Genomic DNA, 26,362 nt, shown 5'->3' with positions numbered 1-26,362 from the left:
CCTCAGCTTAGCTAGCGAACGAGAGAACAACTTAACGGATTTAGATCGGGTTTTTTTCTATCATTTGCTTGAACATTCCGGTTGATTTTGCGACTTCTCTCATTGCATTAAGTATCATAGTTCTCTTGCAGGAGTGATATATTCGTGCTAATCCCAGACAAAGGCTGCGGGTTGAGGGAGGGGGAAGCATTACGTCAGGAGTGGGGAGCCGGGCAGAGCCCCCCTCACTGTCCCGTTTCACTTTTATGCGGGCAAAACCACAGGGGATGGCATAGTATATTTATAAATTGGGGGTTTGTACTATGCTGTGTAGTAGGGAGTGAAGAATAAATGTGTGTGCTGTGTTGAACTTGTGTGTCTGTGTCGGGGTTGAGGGAGATGTACGTCCCCTGGTGGAACACGGGGGATTCAACAAAGTATTGAGTAAAGGGTGCTAAATACTTGTATTAATGTGATAGTTTCGTTTTTTTGTTTTGTAATAAATTTGCAAAATATTTCTAGAATCCTGTGTTCCCTTTGTCATTCTAGGGTATTGGATGTCGCTTGATGAGGGGGAAAAAATGAATTTAAATGATATTACCACAAGGCAGATAAATAGCAAAATGTGCACAAAATAAAGGGGTTTGAATACCTTGTGAAGGTACAGTATGACTCTAAAATTAGAGCTTGACTGGTTTTATGTATGCCAGCTGCCATGAAACACATGCACTTCAGAGCAGCACGTTCAGCCTCGGCTAGTACTTGGATGGGAGACCATCTAGGACAGGGCTGGGCAAGGTCAGTCCTGGAGGGTCGCAGTGGTTGCAGGTTTTTGTTCCAAATCCAGTTTCTTAAAGAGAAGTCAAGCATTGCTGATGAAGCACTTACTGCTCAAGTGACATATGAACATAATAAAACACTTAATAGAAAAATGTGACAGACTGAAAATTATCCATTTTAGGCTTCATATCATTTGGATGATATCCTTAGAAAGGAAAAAAATCTACGATATATGAATATAACATTGCTGACTAACAAGCCATTAAATGAAATAAGGTCTGAGATTGGCAAGGATTAGTTTCTAATTAAGTTACTGGGTTGGAATGAAAACCTGCAGCCACTGTGGCCCTCCAGGACCGACATTGCCCACCTTTGATCTAGGAAATGCTTCAGGTACTGCTAGAAGAGGTGTTGGTGAAGCCAGCAGGGGGCGCTTACCCTGTGGTCTGAATGTGGATCCCAATGCCCCCAGTGCAGTGACGGAGACACAGTGCTGTATATATAGTGCCATCCTTCACATGAAGTCCTGACTTTCTGGGGTCATAAAAGATCCCTGGGTATCCTTTGTAAAGAGTAGGGTGTATCACAATGGCCTGGCTAAATTGTCCGCAATGGCCTAATCATTCTGGCCCACTAATCATCCCCTGCCTGAAACTGACTGTCTCTCTTACCACTTCACCACCTAACAGCTAATGTGTGGTGAGCATACTGCCATGAAAATGGCTGCCATTATGAAAATGGCTGCCATCACATCATCCAGGTGGATGTTACATGTTAGTGGTGGTTGAAATGGCTCCCCACTCACTGAAGTGCTTTGAATAGTGAGAAAAGCGCTATATAAATGTAGAATATAAAATAATAATTTTTATGACACTCTTTTATTGTTTTTATCCCTACTACTTATTGCTTTACAGATATATTTGCATTTTATGTACATTTATCTGATTATGCTGACTTACCTATGTATAAACAGGAAATATAATCAAATCCTTGATCATCATCTGCTTCACACACCATGTTCTCATGCACATTACACCCACTACTTGCTACTGCCGTGGACATGTGAGGCTTTTGTAGCTTTTTGCTATAAACAGGAAGCCTCACCCCAGGAACCCCTAAGAGTTCCACAGAGACAAACACATTTGGATTATTTTTGATTTACCTTTCGTGTCTGTCAGAAGTTCTTCTGAAAGCTTGGCCACAACGCCAACAGCCTTCCAAGGGAATCCCTTGTTCACGGCAAACAGGATATTCTCATACACAAAGTCGAGACAGATGCCTGCTCTTAAATCACACTCCTCATCAAAGTCGTGCCACTGCAGAATCTGCCTTAAGTGCTGGCGTCCATCTTCTTTCTGAATTTAAAAAAACAAGGAAAGGAAACAACTGTGGACAATCCAATCAGGAAGGGATACTGCTATAGTTTTGCAAGACTACTGTAAGTTTATAGGGTCCTTATATAATGAAATTCTTAATTGCACGTGGTAATAAACATGCAACACGTCGCCGCTCATCAGCGTCATGAATATTGAGTATCCATCCATCATCCAACCTGCTATATCCTAACTACAGGGTCACAGGGGTCTGCTGGAGCAAATCCCAGCCAACACAGGGCGCAAGGCAGGAAACAAACCCTGGGCAGGGCGCCAGCCCACCGCAGTGAATATTGAGTAGAACTACCTTATTTCAAAAAATTCTGTCTTCCTTACCTGATAAATCTTGACAGTGTTCTCCCCAGAAATTTTTTCCAGCTGGGTGGGGCGGGACGGGGAAATTTGGTGGTGGGGAAAATTAAATGTGCACTATTTTTATTAGTTAATTATTATTAATTATTTTACATTGCTCAATATGACTTCCTTTTTTAAGGTTTGACACTTGCGCCAGAATATTTTTATTAAATTTAAGAAGTATCCAATTCAGGATCCTGCAACCCTAACAACAATTTTAAATAACAATTGTTATGACATGAACCAAGAGGCACAAGTATTGTCGCTCTGTAGGGAAGAAAAGTGAAAACAATGAAAAAAAAAAGTATGGGAAACCTAATGAAGAAAAATTTTAAAATATTCTTCAAAGCCAACTTGCATATGTGGAAGGTGTCTTCAGTTAAATACTTATTCTTGTTTTCTTCCTAGAGGCCCAGTTGTCTGCAGCTTTTCCATAATCAAAGTCCCCAGGATCTGGGCCCTCCAAGGAGATCAGCATGAGATTATTTAGCGTGCTTTGATTCATGCGATTTCACAAAACATGTCTTGATCCTTTTAAGGGCAGAAAACCCCCTTTCACATTCAGCTGTGCTCACTGGGATCACTAGCCCAATATGAGATAGTTTGGATAAATTTGGAAACGACTCTTAGAGCTCTGATGTTGTTGCCATTTTTAGTAAAAATCTGTTTTGGACTGAAGTCTTTCTATGATTGAGTTCTGATCATTTTTGACGCAATTGTCCATTCTTGCCTGCTACTTTCATATTTTAAAATTGAAGGGCTACCATTTTTGGAGTAATGATCGAAAAGGATGTGGTATAGCGGGTCTGCAGCTTCAAAAAAAAAAAAAAAAAAAAGGCCAGTTTTAAATCCATAGAGCCGTGTCGCTCTCCGTGGGTGCGATTGCACGACCGCGGGGAGTTAATGAGGTAGTTGGGGCGAGTCATACCTTCATGTATGAGTGCGATCATTTTCAATTGCTTCATTGGCTTCCTGTGGCGGGTGATTAAAGCGCTGCACCCACAGAGACGTGAATAAATATATATGTTTAGCGTTGAAAAGGACAGTGCGCAGATTGTTTGCAGGTTTGTGTGCCATTCTGATGCCTGATTTGGCCAGGATATGTGCTGTAAAATCAGACATACTGTGTTGATAAGGAAGTTTGTACCAGGTGGGATGGGGGGTCTGGTTCGAGTCAATTGTTTGGTGAGTTTTTTGGCGTCTTCTGTGTAAGCATTGTTTAATGAATGTCTTTGAGTATCCGTATGAAGTGAAAAGATGGAAAAGATAGCGTCTTTCGTTCATTTTTGTTTCCTTCGTATTACAATGGGTGTGGACTCTTCTGAATAAATTTTTAACACAGCTCCGTTTATGAGATAATGGGTGGCTGCTGGCTAAGTGTAATATCTTGTCTGCATAGCATTCCTTACAGTAAACAATAGTGGTCAGGGTGGCGTCGTTATTTTTTTCAATGGAGATGTCCAGGAAGCTGATGTGTCGGTTCATTTCCTTTTCCGCGGTGAATTGGACTGCAGGGAATGTTGCGTTGATATGGTTGTAGAACTCGTTCAGCTGGCCATTTATATATATATTGTGGGAAAAACCCAAGAAAACAAGTCAAAAGACAAGAAAAAAGGTTTGGGGACCATCCCCGTATATTGCCCTAAGACAATATATAAGAAAAAATCAGATCAAAAGTCTTCAAGATTGAAAATACAATTGACAGTTTTACTTTGTGAAATGATCGTTTAAATACAGACAGGATTATGGGAAAAGGAAATGGTTGGCATGGAGTGACGTTATGAACAGGAACCGGAAGTAACGTCATTGAGGTGAGTCGGAAGTGATGTGGTCTTTAGGAGCCAGAAGTGATGTTGTTGATGATGGCCAGAAGTGACGTAGTCGCGGCCATTTTGATGCCCGGAAGTGGAGGCCATTATTTTTCTTCAGGTTTTCTGTAGAAAGAAGAGATCCAGGTAAGTACCACGTGACACCCATATCTCGGGATAGTTCACTCACCTTTAGGCTCTTTGACTGCCTCCTACTCGCATGTGTGTGACAAATATATATATTATATATATATATATATATATATATATATATATATATATATATATAAAACGGGAGTTGGCATAAGGAAAGGGGGAGAATTCAAAGGGAAAGAATTCAAAGATGGAGAAATCAAAGAATAAAAGAAACAGAAGGAGGTTAAAGGACGTGAAAAGGCAGTCTTAGAAGGACGATCTGGCCACCTGAAAGGAAGAGACCACACGAGCTGGGGCTCCGTGAAGGAGCGTTAGCTGTGGCGCTCCAGGGGCTAGTTCGCCCTACTGAACATCCAGGTGGAGTGTGGCGAGCAAGGCAGGTGCCCTGCCTAGGCTTCCGAGGTGCGACCAAGTGAGCGCGAAGGAAGAAGGGAGGACAGCCGACCTCGGACGGTCTGGCCGTGATGCCTGGAGGTTGATCTATCTAAATGACCTTCTATCTGCCGAAGCCAGGAGTTGTGGGCAACCCCTTGGCTTGGTCTAGCCACTCGGGTCCCCAGAAATGAGGATCCTACAAGCTAGATCACCCTCGGGGAAACGCATCACATGGCCGTAGTGCCGTAACTGACACTCCCTCACAGTACAGGTCATGTGGCTCATTCAGGATTCCATGAGCCACAAAAAGTCAAACCAAGGGCACCAAAGGATTTTCCGGAGAGACACAGTACCAAAGGTGTCCAGTCTTTGTCTCAACTCACTGGAGAGTGTCAGTGTCTCACAACCAAATAGCAAGACATGAAACACCAGTGCAATGTAGTCCTCTACATTAAAAGCAATACTGTCTCACTTTCACTCTGTAATGTTGACACTTCCCTGGCAAGGCTATGTGGCGTAAGAACTTGAAAACGTACGAAAAATTTACTTCTTTAAAGTCTGTCGCAGTAATTTGTGAAAAAACATTTGGGTCAAAAAATGAGGACTTTTGAGGACGCCATTTCCTATAATACGCCTTTATACTGTCTTATGGTTTTTTAAAATGATATACAGTCATCCCTCACCTATCGCGGGGGTTACGTTCCAGAGACCCCCGCGATAGGTGAAAATCCGTGAAGTAGCGACCTATATTTATTTTATTATTTATACATATTTTAAGGCTTTATAAACCCTTCCCACACTCTTATAAACCTTTCTCACTCTCTTGTTAACCTTTCCCACACTCTTATAAACACTTCCTATGCTCTTAAACACTTTCTACATTCTTAAACACCGCAGACCAACACTGCACACTGCACGCAGCGATCAGACATCAATGTGTCTGCACTCGCTTTGTGAAGGGGGGCAGCTGAACTCACGCTGAGCAGAAATGGACTTTGTGCTGCTTCTGCCAAAATGCCTGCTTGTCGCTCTGCGCGTTCGGAAGGAGGAGGAGGAGTGGGGGTGTGTGAGGGCTGAAGGCACGTTCGCTCAAACCCCCCCTCCCCGGAGGTGCAGTACGCTCCTGCCACTTCGCATTGTCAAGGGGGTGGGGAGCTGAATGAACGCTAAGGAGAAGTGGACTTTGTGCTGGCTTTGTGCTGCTTGTCGCTCTGCGTGTCAATAATTTAAAAGCTTGTACATCACCTATTTTCCTGTCTCACTGTCTTGTCTTGCGTGAAGTTAAAATGTTTTATAATAGTGAGATGTTACTCATATCCTTAGCCCGACATCCACATATCATATGTGTTAACAAAGTGTGTTTTATAAGTTTACATGTGTTTAAAGCATGTGGGATGGGTATTTTAAGGCTTAAACTATAAAATGTTTATTTATATGGTCTTTCTATATCGCGGATTTTCTCCTGTTGCTGATGGGTCTGGAACATAACTTCCGCAATAGGCGGGCAATCACTTGTATATAAAAACCCGCGAAGTCGTGAATCCGCGAAAAGTGAACCGCGAAGTAGCGAGGGATTACTGTAAACCTTTAGTAGCAGCTTATCACTATAACTATGATATGATGGCCACAATCACAGTCACTGGCAAACTAATAAGCCATTAAATATTTTGAGTACATCAAGCCTCTTAAATTAACAGACTTCATTCCTTACATTCTTATTAGGATAACTTAACTGTCGTAAACCTGTAAAAACTGATACACATGGTAAATTCACTTCTAGTAAAAAAAAAATAATTTTACTCTTTTCAATTTAGTTTATTTGCATTTATTTACATTCATTTATATTTATCCACTGAATCTTTCTCAGTAAATCTCATATAATCTGATAAATCTGATAAAATAAGGATATTTGCTGTTCATGTAGTCTGTGAACTTGCACTTTCTTTTTGGTATACAGTCGTCCCTCGCAATATTGCGGTTCACTGTGTCTCGGGTTTTTAAAATATATCTATATATAATCTTCATTTGGATCTTGATCTTTGTTTGTCCGTGAATTCCACGCACGCGTAGACCACCTTCCAGTTTAGTACGTTGTTGTTACTCACGGATGTCAACAATGTGCTGGAATAACGAAAGGGGTGGTGGACAGTGTTACGCTGGTTAGCTCCTGAGGCCTGGTTAGAGAATGAGATTGCCGAAGATAAAAGGTACGTGCCTACGTAACATATGAATGAAAGAAAGACAGTGGGTCAAATGAATGACAACGTAACGGCGCGTTCCAGAAATTATTATTGTTACGTTGTAGCCGGCGAGTGCTGCGCGTCTCACAGTTGTACCGTGGATTGCTCACATGTCAGTGAAGTGATCCCTATTTATGCTTTAAAGAGCCTGGATACCTATGTGTCTCCCTTTTATAACCATTGCTCCGTGTATATTGCCGTACTCTTTGGATTGCCACAAAACAACCTGCGAGATTGGAGAAAGGTTGAGAAGAGATCATGAGAGGAAACGACAACGTCGTGAAAACGAGACAGACTGTGAACGGAGAGAAGCAGAAATGCTCCTACACCACCACATAATTACTATTTGGACAGTGATTCCAAGTAGACCGTTCCTATCGAATCAATGTCCAAGGGTTTTCTTTTGTAATTTTGTTTCCCTTATAAAAAATCATAATGCTGTGCAATGAAGGGCCCAGTTCACGACTGGCAGCCGCGTTTAAACAGGGAGCCCTTCACAGACAACTTTAATACGTGCAACGTAGTTGGGCGCACATGGCTAGTATATATATAAATATACATACATATATACACTACTGGCTGACAGATGGGATGCGACCAACCAGAGCACTGTATTCTGTATCCTGGGCGCTGATTGGCTCAGTGACTGTAGCATCAGTCTGTTTGCTCTATCGCGCTGTGGCCATGTCAGTTTATAAAAACTTTCTCGCTCAGAAGAGAAAGCAGTGCCAGCAACCCCCCATAACTATGTTCATCAATCAGACGAAGAGATCAGTTACGCCTACGCCTTTAGCGAAAACAGGAGTTACGGACGACGGTGAAGATACTGCACCACCTGATGAAGCGCCCGATGAAGTGGTGCCTTCAGAAGAGCTGTAATGCTCTTCATGGCTGTGCAGTACATTCATCCCATCATCATCTTCATCGTCATCAGTACTGCACCGTTAATTCATCATCTTCATCATTCAAGTTGTAGTATACTTCACTGGTGAGTACCCATATAGAATTTTATATGCTGTTAAAATTACGTAGGTTTAAGAGTGTAGAAAGTGTTTAAGAGCATAGGAAGTGTTTGTAAGAGTGTGGGAAAGGTTTATAAAGCCTTAAAATGTATATAAATAATAAAATAAATATAAAGTCACTACTTTGCAGATTTTCACCTATCACGTGTGGCTCTGGAAACGTAACCCCCTGTGTGAGGGATGACTGTAATGGATATTCCTGAATTTATGTAAATGAAAGAATTATGAAAATATTAAATTACTTGTAGAAGTGACTTATTATTTGACCAGTAACAGCACACTGTACATTACACTTGACTTGAGCATTCCTAGTTTTCCTCCTCTTTCTCTGCACGTTTAGCATTCGTTTGCTCAGAGGTTGATGGCCTTGCTGCTTCCTGAGCAGCTCGTTTTCTCCACCCTAGCGGCCCGCTTCTTCTCTTCTTTTGTCGGAATCTTTTCGCGTTAAAACTGATTAAGTCAGTGTTTGTGTTGCAATTACTTAGTATGTTTTCTTTAATTTTTCACTTAAGCTGGCACTTAAGTCTACAATCTGCCTCAAGAATGATTTAAGATATGAAGAGGTAGGGGAAGTGACGGCGAAGGTGGTAGGGAATGAGAACAGCAGCCCACTGTTGAGAGTTGATTCTACAATAAAATAAACTAAGAGGAATAACCTTGGAGGTCAATCATCACCCTGAAAGCTAATAGTAGACGTCAAGTAGTATATGTGTACCAAATTTCAGGTCAATAGGTCAAACGGTTTGCAAGCTACAGGTGATTTAAAATCCTGGACAGACAGGGTAGCGTATTATATATAAAGATCAACTGATAACTAAAAAGATATTGCATTTATATGACAGAATAAATATGTAATTTTAAATATATGTATAGAGATGAGTCTACTATTAAAGTTTCAGATAAAATCCAATGTCTGTCTGTCTGTCCGCTTTTCACAAGAGAACTACTTAACAGATTTAGATCGGGTTTTTTTTTTTTAGAATTTGCTTGAACATTCCGGTTGATTTTGCGACTTCTCTCATCGCAGTATAATAGTTTGCTTTCTGTACCGATTTATTTGCCTGAATCCAAGAGAGAGATGCAGCAGGCCGAAGGCCCTCTTCACTCACGTGCCAGCCTCGGGGTGTGTACCTTACCTCTGCTTAGCAAGTGAACGAGAGAACTACTTAACAGATTTAGACCAGGCTTTTTTTTTTTAGAATTTGCTTGAACATTCCGGTTGATTTTGCAACTTCTCTCATTGCGCTAAGTATCATAGTTCGCTTGCAGGAATGATATAGTCACGCTAATCCGAGACAGAAGCTGTGGGCCGAGGGGAGGGGGAGGCATGATGTCAGGAGTGGGGAGCCGGGTGGTCTCTCCTCACTATCCTGTTTCACTACTACGTGGGCGGAGCCGTGGGGGGTGGCTAGTTCATTTACAATTATAAATTCATTTTGGAACAATGGGAGGTAATAATATTTTCCATTTAAATATTACAAAGCAGTACATACTCACATCCAGGTACAGTCTGTCATATTTAAATGCATGAAACTTCTTGTTTCACTAAGCTGCTGAAACAAGAATCGAAAATAAGATCACACATAGAAAAAGTGAAATTGTAATTTCGATTTTGAATAAATTCACTTAGTTACGGTGAATTAAGATTACACATAATTAAGGAAAGGAACAACATTTATAAAGAACCATCTACTCGCCAAGAAGATAAAGCCGAATACAAAAGATGAAGTGAAAAAGCCAAGTTGGACAGACGTCGACTATTCTCGTCAATATTTGCGCTGTTTACTACCGGAATGGAGGATGAAGATTCTGGGGGGAAAAAAAGTGTGTGCACTACTTTCGCAAATGCTGATTGGTGTACGGTTTTCAAATTTTAGAAGCCAAAATTCCAGACATTTTCAAAATTTTATAATTTCCTCCCGGACAGTCCATGGCGCGTTAAAAAATTAGGACATGTCCGTGAAAATAAGGATGGTTGGCATCCCTACCTGTAAACATGTTATGGCTGTACTCAGTGAACTGAATTGACTTTTGCTGTAGAGCACGGGTGCCCAACTTCACTTCTGGAGGGCTGCAGGTTTTCATTCTAACCCTTTTCTTAATTAGTGACCTATTTTTGCTGCTAATTAACTTTTTGTGAATTCATTTTATTTGACTTGCTCTTGAAGACTCAGACCCCTCAATTGTTTCTTTTATCTTAATTAGCAGCCAAACAATAATGAGATACAAAATGAACCAAAACAGGACCAGCAAAAACTGTGACCATCACACAATATCTGAAAATAAAGAAAGGTGAAGGTCTCAGGAACATTAATCTGCTCTTAGAAAAGAGAAAATCGACAATTTCTGAAATGTCTACTATTGCACAATGAGAGCAGCAACAAGCCATGGAATTAAAGAATGGGTTTGATTAACAACAAGACTCGGCACCTCATGAAGCAACTGGTTGGAGTGAAATTAGTTGGAGTTTGAGGCCCTGACTTAGTTGGTCTTCTGTTGGCTCCCTCACTTCTCATTTCACTTCTGTTTGGGTGCCATTGAAGGAAAGAAATTAAGCAATTTAGAGGAACGATGAAGAAATTCAGGGAAACATTTCTTAAAAACTAACTCAATTAAAACTAATTCAAAAGAAGTTAATTAGCAGCAAATCTAACAGATCACCAATTAAGAAAAGGGTTAGAATGAAAACCTGCAGCCACTGCGGCCCTCCAGGACTGGAGTTGGGCTCCCCTGCTGTAGAGAATGAGCTGCCACGGTTCCAATTTTTTGTTGTGACACCTAGTGGATATGTCTGCAATTACCATAAATGACAAAGCAAAATTAAAAAAGAAAAAATGTACATTCCGAGTCTGAAATCTCCAACGTCAGCACGCCTAGTCAAAGAGCTGTAAGAGGCTCTCTGAACTTTTACCTGGAGTTTCACAATCTTCTGCAGATCAGAGGTGGTCATGTAGGCCATGACTGCAGTGCAAGGTATGGTGGAATCACAATTCTTAAGGAGCACCGCCTGCTGCCCTCCAGATAAACGTCACTTCTGCTGTCTGTCCAGAAACATCCAGATAACGTTTTTGCCTGGTAGGACAAAGGAAGAAACAGAAAGGTGAGTGACTCCTATCAAACACTTATGAGGTCAAATGAACAGGCTGTGAAGATTTAAAAAAAAAAGAGTTAAAAAAAAAAATCACACACTATGTAAGATTTGACGTGCCCAAGAACATATTTGCCCAAAATGATCATCCACCTTTCTTTTAAACCTGTTTTTTTCACTGTTAGAGATGAGCAAAGTAGGCAAGTTTCAATTCACATACAGATTTGTGACACAAAAAGGTTTGTGTAGACCACTGTCGGGCAACCGGTGCGCGTGCGCCGTGGAATTTTCTAGGGGCGCCGCGAAAACTTTTGTAAAATATTTAAAATTGCTAGTGTTTTTGAACTTTTGGAAGCTCTTATCTCTGTGAGCAAGGTTTTTCAATACTTACGGAAATGAAGTCTAAGAAACGCGAGAGACTTCAAATGATCGACAAGGAAATGCGCGTCTGTCTTTCGAAAATTGATCCTCGCATCAATCTCATATGTGCTGAAAAACAATCTCAACTTTCACATTAATTAAATTTAAGATTTATCCTTTGATTCCTTTATTAATAAAATGTCTTTCAAACTTGTAAAATGAACTGTTTTTATTGGCGATTGTCCATAGATTGTGTCGTCACGACTTTATTTATGGGCAATCTCTCAGGTGTGCCGCGAAAGAAAATTTTTGGACTTAGTGTGCCGCAACTCGAAAAAGGTTGCCTTTCGCTGGTGTAGACAATTTCGCAACTGCAAAACATAAAACTCACAAATTTTTTTGGGGGTATTTAAAGGTTTTGTTGGGGTTCAAATAAGCCACATTGCCTTCTAAAGCCTCCCTCATACTTTCATGTTTACCTGTGTTTTTTTAACTGCAGCCGCATAATCCATAACCACACAAGCAAAATCAATTCTTTTTATGATTCTCGTTCAAGTCATCCTGAAGGAGTGTAGTACGTTATCTTTTAAATGTGACATGCTACATATCGTCCATAGTACTAGGGTGTTGTACCGTGTTAGCCATTATGAATGTAGTGAGAAGTCAAGCAAAATGACACCTTTCATTATTGCTGGGTATACTGGGAGAAGGATGCTAAGGATAGAGCTGCCAGGGAACAGGAAAAGAGGAAGGCCTAAGAGAAGGTTTATGAATGTGGTAAGAGAACACATGCAGGTGGTGGGTGTAACAGAGCAAGATGCAGAGGACAGAAAGATATGGAAGAAGATGATCCGCTGTGGAAACCCCCAACGAGAGCAGCCGAAAGAAGAAGATTATTAGTTAGCCAATAAAAGGTGTCATTTTGCTTGATTTCTCACTATATTGTCCATATGAAGTCCAACTAAAATGAACCATCATGCACATTACAATGTATCTCTATTATAAAAAAAAAAAAACTTGGGACGAGACGAGACTTTTGGGCGACGAGACGTGATCTTTTCAAGAGAGACATTTTCACATCCCGCGACACACGTGGCACAGTCAAGTTACATCATACTGACATCCACGTCAGACAGATTTGGAGACGCTTTCACGTCCCGCGACAAGAATAAGCGTAGAACAAAGAGCAGCTTTTAAAAAAATTATAAGTTAAAGATGACATGTCCACGACTAAGCGAAGCAGAAAGAGCGGCGTGATGAAAAGAAACACAAAAGCGATGGAGAGAAAAGAATTCAGAAAAAAAGTAATGTAAACAAAGACTTAGCGAAGAAGAAAGATCTGCACGTTGAAAAGACAGCAAAAAGCGATGGAGAGAAATGCACAAATAAAGAAAAATAATAAACTATGTGCAAATTCGGAAAATAAGGAAAGTAATAATCAGTCCAGACCAAGTAAATTTGAAAAACGAGTAGGTCCAAACGGGGTTACAAATAAAAGACAATTATTAAAAGAGAAAGTTGAAAAAAACATTAAAAAAATTAAAAGTTGACCAGAAAGCAGCAGACAGAGCTGGAGGTGGCAGAGTTAAAGATGTTAAGATTTGTACTGGGCGTGACAAGGATGGACAGGATCAGAAATGAGGACATTAGAGGGTCAGCTCAAGTTTGACGGTTGGGAGACAAATTCAGAGAGGGGAGATTGCGTTGGTTTGGACTTGTGCAGAGGAGAGATGAGGGGTATAATGAGAGAAGGGTGCTAAGGATAGAGGTGCCAGGGAAGAGGAGAAGAGGAAGGCCTAAGAGGAGGTTTATGGATGTGGTGAGATGTGTGACAGAACAAGATGACGAGGACAGAAAGATATGGAAGAAGATGATCCGCTGTGGCAACCCCTAACGGGTGCAACCGAAAGAAGAAAAAGAAGATTAAAAGAGAAAGCTGAACTTTGAAAATGACTAAGCGAAGAAGAAAGAGGAGTCCGGGTCAGAAATAAAAGACAAAGCAGAACTACAAAAACGAATAAGCAAAGAAGAAAGCTACGCAGCGAAAAGAGACACAAAAGTGTTGGAGAGAAAAGAACGCAAAAAAGAACAATAAGAATCTATGTGCAAATTCAGAACATAAGGAAAGTAATAATCAGCCCGGAACAAATGGAATAGAGAAACTCGACAAGAAAGGTCATGTAGTACATACAGTATTCCACGAATAACATTAGACACAAAAGGAGATCTTGATATGCCATTAATATTAAAACATTTACAGTTTCCCGTTAGAATAGCTTTTGTAAAGACAATTAACAAATCACAAGGGCAAACATTCAAAAACGTTGGTTTATTTATAAGAGAGAAAGAAATGAAATTCATTCACAGCCAGTTATACGTTGCATTATCACGATGCAAGACCAAACAAGGAATCAAAATTCAATGCAACCTTGAAGAAAAGTTAATTCCAAATATTATTTTTACTGAAGTTTTAAAGTAAAAGTGAAAATAATGCATATGTAACAATTACCAAGAATAAAAGAATCTCTTTAAAATGTATTTCGGGTTAACCAAAACCGGGGGTTGGAGAGCGAAGCAAGCTGGGGGAGGAGCCCCCTAGTTTTCTATAATTAATTCGTGACGATTCCAGACAGCAACTAAACGCCTTTCTTTTTGTGTGAATTGCACACATTTTGCTGGAAGTGAAGCACAATTTATTTCATAAATGTATTTTGTGATCCTCCCACGAACAAAACATGGTGTACTTTATAGATTTTAGGTGTGCTGAATCAATTACTAAACTGGAACTATTCAACCACAAACCACTTCTGTGAGGGAACATTATAACAATAATGCACCAGTGAGACTGCATCTGGAGTATCGTGTGCAGTTCTGGTCACCACGGTACAAGAAAGACATAGCAGCACTTGAAGCTGTGCAGAGGAGAGCAACAGAGGGCATTGTGGGACTTCAGGACATGTCCTACTGAGACAGACTCTGAGAATTAAACCTGTTTAGTCCCTAGAAGAGGAGTCAGAATGGGGACCAGATCCCAGGATTTAAAACCGTTAAAGGCACTGATAAAGGAAATCCAGCGACATTCTTTCAACTTAAGGGTGAATCAGGTACTGGAGGACATCAGTGGAAGTTAAGGGGAAGGGCATTTAGGACTGAAGCCAAGAAGCACTTCTTTACCTGCGTAACATTAATTGTATTCGCTCTTCCTTCACTCCCCATACAACTGCAGTCCTTGTTCATAGCCTTGTCACTTCTCGTCTGGATTATTGCAATTCCCTCTTCTTTGGTCTTTCTCGCAAATCTCTTTACAGGCTTTAAATGCTCCAGAATTCAGCTGCCTGTATCATTACTAGAACCCCCTCTACTCCCGTTCTGCAGCAGCTTCACTGGCTTCCAGTTAAGTTCCGCATTCAATTCAAAATTCTCCTGTTAACATTTAAGGCTCTCCACAACCTTGCCCCTCCATATCTGTCTGACCTCCTCCATGTTGCCATTCCCTCCCGCACCCTTAGATCCTCTTCTTCCATCCACTTGACTGTCCCCTTCGCCCGTCTTACCACCATATCAATCACTCTGCTCCCCAGCTCTGAAACTCACTATCCTCCAAGCTTAAAAATATTGATTCATTCCCACTTTTCAAATCTAAACTTCAAACTAATTTGTTTAAGACTGCTTTTTCTCTTTGATTATAATTGCTCTGTCTGATTTTAACCATCCATCCATCATCCAACCCGCTGAATCCGAACACAGGGTCACGGGGAGTCTGCTGGAGCCAATCCCAGCCAACACAGGGCACAAGGCAGGAACCAATCCTGGGCAGGGTGCCAACCCACCGCAGGACACACACACACACACCAAGCACACACTAGGGCCAATTTAGAATCGCCAATCCACCTAACCTGCATGTCTTTGGACTGTGGGAGGAAACCGGAGCGCCCGGAGGAAACCCACGCAGACATGGGGAGAACATGCAAACTCCACACAGGGAGGACCCGGGAAGCGAACCCAGGTCCCCAGGTCTCCCAACTGCGAGGCAGCAGCGCTACCCACTGCGCCACCGTGCCGCCCTGTCTGATTTGAATTTTTGTATTTTTAGTTTTGTTTATAATGTGTGTTTTATCTATTGTTCGTTGTACTTGAGTGTTTAGAAAGGCGCCTACAAATAAATAAAATGTATTATAATTATTATTTTACACGAAGACTTGTTGGACTCTGGAACAAATTACTGAGACATGGAGTGGAAGCAGAAACCTTAAAAACCTTTAAGAAGAATCTGGAGGAGATGTTGGGACAGCTGAGCAGTTAGCTACACAAACAGGGTCGACGGACTGAATGGTCTCCTCTCGTTCATCAAATTTCTTATGTACTTATCTTCTTATGAGTTATTGGATTCAGTGAAAAATTCTTCAATTTATGTTTGATATATGGTGTAAGTATTTCTCATGCTCAGAACATTTTTGAAGTATATTTTGAGCCAAAAAATGGTAATTTTCCTCGTCCCTAGCATCAGTTGAGATGGAAACATTAGAATATTAGAACACTCTAAATGAGAACAGGCCATTCAGCCCAGCAAAGCTCACCAGTCCTATCCACTTATTTCTCCCAAAAAAAACATCAAGTCAAGTTTTTAAAGTCCTTAAAGTCTTACTGTCTACCACTCTACTTGGTCGCTTATTCCAAGTGTCTGTCGTTCTTTGTGTAAAGAAAAACTTCCTAATGTTTGTGTGAAATTTCCCCTTAACAAGTTTCCAACTGTGTCCCTGTGTTCTTGATGAACTCATCTTAAAATAACTGGACTAATTCCCTTCAGAATTTTAAACACTTCAATCAGGTCTCCTCTTAATCTTCTTTTGCTTAAACAGTGAAGGCTCAGCTCTTTTAATCTTTCCTCATAACTCATCTCCTGTAGTCCTCTAATCAGCCCAGTCGCTCTTCTCGGGACCTTCTCTAGTGCTGCTATGTCCTTTTTGTAGCCTTGAGACCAAAACTGCACCCAGTATTCCAGATGAGGCCTCACCAGTGTGTTATAGAGACTGAGCAGAACCTCCTGGGACTTGTACCCCACATGTCATGGCGCTATATAACCTGACATTCTGTTTGACTTCTTAATGACTTCTGTCAGGAATTTGACAGCATAGAGTCCACTGTGACTCTTAAATCCTTTGATCTTTCCTCATAACTCATCCCCTGTAGTCCTCTAATCAGCCCAGTCGCTCTCCTCGGGACCTTTTCTAGTGCTGCTATGTCCTTTTTGTAGCCTGGAGACCAAAACTGCACCCAGTACTCCAGATGAGGCCTCACCAGTGTGTTATAGAGACTGAGCAGAACCTCCTGTGACTTGTACTCCACACATCAAGGCACTATATACAGTTGTGCTTGAAAGTTTGTGAACCCTTTAGAATTTTCTATATTTCTGCATAAATATGACCTAAAACATCATCAGATTTTCACTCAAGTCCTAAAAGTAGATAAAGAGAAACCAGTAAAACAAATGAGACAAAAATATTATACTTGGTCATTTATTTATTGAAGAAAATGATAAAATATTACATATTTGTGAGTGGCAAAAGTATGTGAACCTCTAGGATTAGCAGTTAGTTTGAAGGTGGAATTCGAGTGTTTTCAATGAATGGGATGACAATCAGGTGTGAGTGGGCACCCTGTGTTATTTAAAGAACAGAGATCTATCTAAGTCTGCTCTTCACAATACATGTTTGTGGAAGTGTATCATGGCACGAACAAAGGAGATTTCTGAGGACCTCAGACAAAGAGTTATTGATGCTCATCAGGCTAGAAAAGGTTACAAAACCATCTGTAAAGAGTTTGGACTCCACTAATCCACAGTCAGACAGATTGTGTACAAATGGAGGAAATTCAAGACCATTGTTACCCTCTCCAGGAGTGATCGACCAATAAAGATCACTCCAAGAGCAAGGCGTGTAATAGTCGGCGAGGTTACAAAGGACCCCAGGGTAACTTCTAAGCAACTGAAGGCCTCTCTCACATTGGCTAATGTTCATGTTCATGAGTCCACCAGCAGGAGAACACTCAACAACAATGGTATGCATGGCAGGGTTGCAAGGAGAAAGCCACTGCTCTCCAAAAAAACATTGCTGCTCGTCTGCAGTTTGCTAAAGATCACGTGGACACACCAGAAGGCTATTGGAAGAATGTTTTGTGGACAGATGAGACCAAAATAGAACTTTTTGGTTTAAATGAAAAGCGTTATGTTTGGAGAAAGGAAAACACTGCATTCCAGCATAAGAACCTTATCCCATCTGTGAAACATGGTGGTGGTAGTATCATGGTTTGGGCCTGTTTTGCTGCATCTGGGCCAGGACGGCTTGCCTTCATTGATGGAACAATGAATTCTGAATATCAGAGAATTCTAAAGGAAAATGTCAGGACATCTGTCCATGAACTGAAAACAGAAGGTGGGTCATGCAGCAAGACAACGACCCTAAGCACACAAGTCATTCTACCAAAGAATGGTTAAAGAAGAATAAAGTTAATGTTCTGGAATGGCCAAGTCAAAGTCCTGACCTTAATCCAATCGAAATGTTGTGGAAGGACCTGAAATGAGCAGTTAATGTGAGGAAACCCACCAACATCCCAGAGTTGAAGCTGTTCTGTACGGAGGAATGGGCGAAAATTCAGGACTGATCAACAGTCACCAGAAACGTTTAGTTACAGTTATTACTGCAAAGGGGGGTCACAGCAGATACTGAAAGCAAAGGGTCACATACTTTTGTCACTCACAAATATGTAATATTCGATCATTTTACACAATAAATAAATGACCAAGTATAATATTTTTGTCTCATTTGTTTAACTGGTTTCTCTTTATCTACTTTTAAGACTTGAGTGAAAATCTGATGATGTTTTAGGTCATATTTATGCAGAAATATAGAAAATTCTAAAGGGTTCACAAACTTTCAAGCACAACTGTAACCTGACATGCTGTTAGCCTTCTTAATGGCATCTGAACACTGTCGGGAAGTCGATAGTGTCAAGTCCACTATTACTCCTAAATCCTTTTCGTAAGGTGGACTCTCGATTTTCCGCCCGCCCATTGTGTATTCAAACCTAACATTTTTACTTCCTATGTGTAATTCTTTACATTTACTGACATTAAATTTCATTTGCCACAAATCTGCCCAAGCATGTAACAAACCAAACTCAAGTGTTCATTGCACATTTTTTGCTCTCTATAACTATTTCTTTTATCTCTCTGCATATTCCTTCAAAATAGCCAGGAATTTATATTTAAAGGGTTAGAAAGATGCCTTTATTATTATCTAGATGAGAGAAATGTGTTGTTTAAATGGATTTAGTTTTACAGAAATATACAAGGTTGGCTGGATCCATCCACGGTCTTGACTAGATAACAGGTAAGCAGACGGTAAAAGAACACAAAGTTTTCCTTTACTGAGGAAAAAAAAATCGGGAGTGGTCTCCCATCGACTTTCTCGTATAGTCAGATATGGGGATGGATATTAGAGGAATAAACCACAAGACAAGGATTATATTGTTATATTATGTACATTAAAGAACCATCAACAACAAATCAAATCAAATTAATAATCATCGATTCCCCTCTCTGCTCCACAGTTTAAAATTAAAAATCAAACAATTCAGACATCTTGATTAACGTGCACATTGCAGACTTGCATTTAAGGAGATCTGCAGACATTTCAGTCACACAGCACTTTTTATACATAATCCACACATTTCAGGGCATCATAATGTTTGGCGACCCAGGTGTTTGTGATTCCTCAGGTGGGTCTTATTGCTTCATTAGATACCTCGGCCTGTTTCTACCCTTTGGAGTCTACAGTTGCCATTGTTCAACATGAGGACAAGGGCTGTGCCAAAGAAAGTCAAAGAAGCCATTATGAGGCTGAAGAACACGAATGAAACCATTAGAGACATCATTAGAATCTTAGGATAACTGAAATCAACTGTCTGGAATATCATGAAGAAGAAAGAACACACTGGTGGGCTCAGTAATCACAAAGGCAGTGGTAGGCGAAGGAAGACCCCCACTGCTGAGGACAGAAGAATCCTCACTATGGCAAAGAAAAACCAACAAACACCTATCTGTCAGATCAGAAACAGGGGGTCCAATGTGTGTGTCAGAGACGACTATCAGCAGAAGACTTCATGAACAGAAACACAGAGGACACACAAATCACACAAACAGGATGACCAGGTTACAGTTTGGGAAAAAAGGACTTCAAAGAGCCTGCAGAATTCTGGGAAAAAGTCTTGTGGACAGACGAGACAAAGATGAACCTCAGAGTGATGGCGAGAACAAAGTGTGGAGATAACAAGGAACTGCCCGAGATCCAAAGCAGACCACCTCATCTGTTAAACATGGTGACACTGGGGGTGTTATGGCTTGGGTGTGTATGGCTGCCACAGGTCCTGGCACACTTCTCTTCATTGAGGATGGAACTGCTGATGGCACAATGAATTCTGAGGTGTAGAGAAACAGCTGATCTGCTCAAGTTCCAGTAAAGGCCTCCAAACTCAGTGGACAGCCCTTCATCCTAAAACAAGATAAAGAGCCAAACACACTGCTGAGGCCACACAGGAGTTTATCAAAGCTAAAAAATAGAAAATCCTTGAATGGCCAAATCAGTCACCCAACTCAGCAGGACTCCATATGCTGAGAAGACAACATAAGGGGATAAGCCCCCTGAAACAAGCAGGAGCTGAAGATGGCTGCATTAGAAGCTTGGCAGAACATCGCAAGAAAAGACCCTCAACACCTGGTGGTGTCTATGAATCGCAGACTTCAAGCAGTCATTGCATGTGAGGGATATGCGACAAAGTCCTAAATATGACAACGGCATTAATAGACCTGCCATTACTGTGTCACAAACATTATGGTGCCCTGAAATGCGGGGGACTGTGTAGAAAAAGTGTTGTGTGACTGAAATGTCTGCAAATCTCCTTAAATGAAAGCCTGAAATGTGCACTTTAATCACAATGTCTGAATTGTTTGATTTGTAAAATTAAAAACTGTGCAGCAGAGGGGCAAATCAAGGAGAAATGTGTCTTTGTCCCAAACATTATGGAGGGCACTGTGTGTACTGATCAAAGGCAGGGCTGCATTTGAATGATTCATTACTCTTAAGTGCGTTTCTATAGCAAAAACATTGTGTCAGTGTTGTTTTAAAATAAATGTATTGTGCTCTCTAGACCGGTGAGTGGGCAAAGTCAGTACTGGAGAGCCGCAGTGGCTGCAAGTTTTTGTTCCAACCAGGGCTGTGGTGTCGAGAAGTCGGAGACAATTTTGGGTACCTGGAGTCAGGGTAGGAGTCTGAAAAATTTTAAATTATAATGAAAAAAAAAATACATCAAGTTCAAATGTTCCATTTTACAAACAATAGTCATAATTAAGTACTTATCTGATGTAAGAATAAAGCCCAGTGCATAGTTGTGTTACTACTAGTGTGAAGTTCATCTGAGCTGTTATACAACCTGACACTCACATATTGTGATCTGGATTATAGTACATTACAAAGCGTTTTCATTTTATTTCAGATGTAATGTATTTAACAAGTTCATTTGAGTGGTGGCTCTGCGGCTAGGGATCTACCCATAAATGCCAAAAGGGACTCTGCTCTGTTTGGCCCTTAAGCAAGACCCTTAACCTGCAATTGTTGAGCGCTTTGAATAGTGAGAAAAGCGCTATATAAATGCAAAGAATTATTAAACAAGTGTAATGATGTAGGTGGAGGTGTGTGCTATGGCCTGATGTGTGTTCAGGGGTTCTTGTCTTTTGTTTAAACAGGCCAATACATGTAGAGAGTCCGCTTCCTAGCCAGTAGTTCTGTGGTTCAATGACGTGTATGTTGCCTTCCTTCAATCAACATGGAAAATACATTAGCATATTAAATACAGAGGAGTCGGAGTCAGAAGTACCAGAAACTAAGGAGTTGGAGTCGAAGGATTTATCTACCGACTCCACAGTCCTGGTTCCAACCTAGTTTCTTAATGAGAAGTCAATTATTGCTGATGAAGCACTTACTGCTTAAGTGACATTTTGATGCTTCATTTTAGTGGTTTCGCATGTTAAGGTTCCCCACCCTTAATTGCTTATTTCAGTCTTAAACTGCTGCATTCACGGTTTTAATGGCTCCCTGTTAGCAATAAGATGTAAATGACAAAGCAACCAGCAGTTCTCCATCTAGCTTGTTTCCATTTACATCTATGTGTGTTCTTCATGCACTGTTTGATTTAACAAAAAACTTAATAGAAAAATCTGACAGACTGATAATGATATGTTTTAGGCTTCAAGTGATTTGCACAATTATCTTTGTAAAGGAAGATAACTATGATATAAGAACCTTACATTGCGCAGACTAACAAGCCATCAAATTAAATAATGTCTAAGATTGCCAAAGATTGGTTTCTAATTAAGCAATTGGGTCAGAATGAAAACCTGCAGCCACTGTGGCTCTCCAGGACCGACATTGCTCACCGCAGCTCTAGACAAAACTTTGCACCTTCTCATTATAATTAAACGAACTTTTACTACTTGAGTACTTTTGAAAGGTGGTCCTTTTATTTATTTATTTATTACTTTTACTGATGTATCTTTTAACTGATAAACTTCACACTTCGGTTAAAGTAAACGTTTGCGCACATATTTCAACTTTTACTCAGGTATCATTACAACACTGGTTACTTCCCAACTGCTAGATGTTGGGATGAATGTAGAAATTACAAAATTAAGTTGGGTATGTTTTTATTAGAACGTAATGTGCCAAGCATTTATGTATGGTACATAGGAATAATTCAGTGTTTTTCTGGACTTTCTTCTTCTCTTTTTCATGATTTACATTTTTCAGGTGCACGTATTTAATCCATTATTCACTAATGTGCATGTTAGTGGGTCTGAAGTATTTGCAGCCTTTCATCATTTACTGTCCTTTGTCTGGACGCCTGCTCTTCTTGTTAACAAATTGTCCTTATTAGGATACACTAATGGGAACAAACTGCTCCAAAAAGCAAATTAATAGAAAAATCACAGGAGAGTTCAGCATTTAAAGCTATAGCAGAAATACAAGTTTTGAAATTGCTTATAAGTGTAAAAAATCAGTAACACTGCTGTGCTTGTCTTATTGTCGAGTCAGAAAAGAGAAAAAAGACCAGCTAACTAAATTAGATCAATTAAAGGTAAAAGGGTTGTGAAATTTGGTTGGAACAAAAATCTTCAGCCAAAGGGCATTCCCTTATACTTAAACATTATACATAGTTATTGTCTGTTTTTACCTGCATTATTATCAATCTTTAATTTAATATTGTTTTTTGTATCAGTATGCTGCTGCTGGAGTATGTGAATTTCCCCTTGGGATTAATAAAGTATTTATCTATTCCCAGGACTAACTCTGTGAACCAACCGAACCAGTCTGAAACTAACCAGTCCCATAACTCACTATGCAGCTGTGTGCTAACTTGGAAAGTTCATAGATGGTCCGTTACGTAAAATAAGCCAACGACCACTGTGTATTTACAAAGGACCTACCAATCGTGCACACAAAACGAAATAAGACTTTATCAAAGGTTGTGTTTCCATTGTGATACGTGAGTAACAGATTCACAAGAGCAAACGCATAACGCAAAGTATACTAAAATGTTACCGTTTAGTCTAGCTCGTCGTAAAGCAGACTTGCTAAAAACACTGAAAGCAGTGCACTCCTCAGTTGGCGTACAGCACACCGAGTCCTCCGGCTTCACGAATAACCACCACTCCACGGCGTTGTGTGAGGCATCTCACTTCTAATTGGATATTGGCATGACAATCACTTTGCATGCTGAATGCTCATTGGGCAATAAAATAAGTGCGCGGGGAAGATGTTCATTTTAACGAATAGCTAAAAAGGGGGCGGTTCTAATGTGTGTGTTGTTAAGCAACGCTTCTGATAACAAACGTATACGCAAGAGCGGGGTGCATTCTGGGACAGGCACAACAGTCGCCGTTGCGGAGAGACAGTCCTGCTGATGTGTTGACAGTAATCTATGCTCGTGGCGATTCATAGTTTAGTTCTCGCTCTCTGTCTCTTTTTTATTTTTAGGCGTATTTGAAAATTACAAACACTTTTAACATGACACTCTAAATGCAATTTAAATTGCTTGTTTTGACATTCTCTTTCAAACACCCCCGTCTCCTTGGCTCTGGGGTCCCGATATCTTCAAAACATTACAAGATCCGTTCATTCGCTCACGAACCCACGATTGTAAATTCACAATCGACCCTCGTCTTTAGAATGTGGCACAATGCAACTGTTGTCCTGTGGGATTAAAATCCTGGACATTCCGAAGCAGGGTGTAGCACTACCATCCAACAGTTTCAGCCCGTGTTGTATTCGCACGTTCTCCCTATTGAGGCGTGCGGATCAATTTAGTTGGCGATTCCAGGCTGGCCTGTGAGTGTTGCCAGCAGTGGAAGGTAACCCCCCAACACCCAAGTTTATTTCCTTCCTTGCTGACAGTTAGGTTACGAATCAAAAAAACTAAACTAAGCATCCCTGAGAACGATATATTTTCGAAAGGCATTATTATATTTAGTTCGTTATCAATTAATTTACAGCCAATTCATGTTTGTCGTCCTTAAATTTCCCCTTGGGATTAATAAAGTATCTATCTATCTTACACTGATCGATTATTAATGCTACGTGAGTAACTCGTATCGTGTTTTGTCACATAAACAACCAAAGAACAAGAAAGCATTACGACATAGCATTAAGCATTACGAAGTAGTATTACGACATAGCCAGTAAAGATAGGGGGAAAAATCCACTTATAATATACATTTATATAGTTCGTTGTTACCATTGTGTAATTCACTGCTTATAAGACGAAAAACAAATGTTGTACTCTTAAGTCAGGATGGCCGAGCGGTCTAAGGCGCTGCGTTCAGGTCGCAGTCTCCTCTGGAGGCGTGGGTTCGAATCCCACTTCTGACAAAACCCTTTTGCTGTCATTTCAGCAATACAATTGAATTCCAGTAATCTAACCATTGTACGTATCTAAATAAATCAATACAATTAAGAATACGTATTTTAGGTAATTAAGCAAATAAATGAACCATTTTTATTTCAGTTTTAGATAATCTTAATCTCTTGTGCTTCATGCCTCGGTACTCTACGCACTATTTAAAGTGATTGAGAAAGAAATCAGAAGGATTTAAAGCGAGCGGCAGTTATAATACCCGCGAATTCATAACTGTTTTTCGTTCATTCTCTGTGGTAGTGTTAGTCTATCTAATGCTTTTCCTGTCAGTTATATAGCGTCTTCTCTATCTATCCCCTCCATCTCTTTCATAAAGTAAACAATTATGGGGCAGTTGTTCATGTTAATTACAGTCTCATTTTTTAATTATATCCATCCATCCATCCATCCATTTTCCAACCCGCTGAATCCGAACACAGGGTCACGGGGGTCTGCTGGAGCCAATCCCAGCCAACACAGGGCACAAGGCAGGAACCTGGGCAGGGTGCCAACCCACCGCAGGACACACACAAACACACCCACACACCAAGCACACACTAGGGCCAATTTAGAATCGTCAATCCACCTAACCAGCATGTCTTTGGACTGTGGGAGGAAACCGGAGCGCCCGGAGGAAACCCACGCTATATGAAAAAACAAAATCCAGTCATAATTCCTTAAAGCAGTTAACCGTGAAAACTGACTTTTTCCTGGTAGAAAACGCCACGATTCTGATTGAATGACAGATATGTAATTGTTATGGTTTTTTATCTAATTTAACATGCTTTTATCATTAAAAAAAGATATCTTTTTTATTTATATTCATACTTTTTGTACGTGTGTGTGTTTATAAAATTTAACATTGTTTTGTGTGTTTATAAAGTTTAACGTCCCTTTAAAAAAATCTTTCTCCACACCCATCCATCCACCCATTTTCCAACCCACTGAATCCGAACACAGGGTCACGGGGGTCTGTTGAAGCCAATCCTAGCCAACACAGGGCACAAGGCAGGAACCAATCCCGAGCATGGCAACAACCCACCGCAGGACACGCACACACTAGGGACAATTCAGAAACGCCAATCCACCTAACCTGCATGTCTTTGGACCGTGGCAGGAAACCGGAGCACCCGGTGGAAACCCACGTAGACATGGGGAGAACATGCAAACTCCACGCAGGGAGGACCCAGGAAGCGAACCCGGGTCGGTGCCACTGCGCCACCGTGCCGCCCTTTCTCCACACCGAGGTATCAAATTCCGATCTATGCGGCGCTGCAAGATTGCTGCGTTCTGATTGGTAGAGCAGTCTGCGTTTATGTTTCACGATTACCCCCAAACCCGTAGACCAAGCTAGAACATATCTTTATAAATAAAAAGGAGCACATCCAAAAGCGAGCGTGAGGGATGGGCTTCCAGGTTTATCTAACTGGTGAGAAAAAAGTAAAAAATAAACCACCAGTCATTAAAAAAAAACCCGCAGCCCCGGAGAGACACTAAAGTACCTTTAACGCAACGATTTTTCGCTCCTCTATCACATGTTGTTGTATTTAAGCGTTAGAAAGGTGCAGCAAAATGTGTCACATAGATTGACGGATGACACTTCCTATCAGAGTTCGCTACCTCACACACAATAATAGAAAAAAAATGTATAAGGACAAAATAATAAATAAATAATCAGTCTGAATGGCATTTTTGCAATTAAAGTGGACAATTTCACGAATGAAAATTAACGGTCTTAAAACTATAAACAATTCGGTCAGAAGAGCGCATTGGTTTTCAATGATTGCAAATGCTTTACTCCAGTTTAGTGTTGCTCAGCGGAATT

General features: G+C 40.6%; 1 protein-coding gene and 1 non-coding gene across 2 annotated transcripts in view; one reads left to right on the top strand and one right to left on the bottom strand.

Annotated features, from left to right (window-relative positions):
• c3h8orf74 (chromosome 3 C8orf74 homolog) overlaps positions 1 to 23,304 on the bottom strand; it is a 77,556-nt gene extending 54,252 nt beyond the window's left edge. Inside the window, exons 1-3 of the mRNA XM_028796382.2 lie at positions 23,187 to 23,304; positions 10,999 to 11,159; positions 1,922 to 2,114 (exon numbers count right to left, since the gene is read on the bottom strand). Of these exons, the coding sequence (XP_028652215.1) occupies positions 1,922 to 2,114; positions 10,999 to 11,046 (241 nt within the window). The 5' untranslated portion in view covers positions 11,047 to 11,159; positions 23,187 to 23,304. The remainder of the gene's footprint in view (positions 1 to 1,921; positions 2,115 to 10,998; positions 11,160 to 23,186) is intronic.
• Positions 23,305 to 24,429: 1,125 nt separating this feature from the next.
• Positions 24,430 to 24,512, top strand: trnal-cag (transfer RNA leucine (anticodon CAG)). Its single transcript has one exon. It is a non-coding gene; the product is annotated as a tRNA-Leu (tRNA).
• The last annotated feature ends 1,850 nt before the right edge of the window (positions 24,513 to 26,362 follow it).

Source organism: Erpetoichthys calabaricus, chromosome 3 (genome assembly GCF_900747795.2).
Source record: "Erpetoichthys calabaricus chromosome 3, fErpCal1.3, whole genome shotgun sequence".
NCBI lineage: Eukaryota > Metazoa > Chordata > Cladistia > Polypteriformes > Polypteridae > Erpetoichthys > Erpetoichthys calabaricus.
The sequence above is the reverse complement of the archived record's forward strand: the minus strand, read 5'-3'. Positions and strand labels throughout refer to the sequence as shown.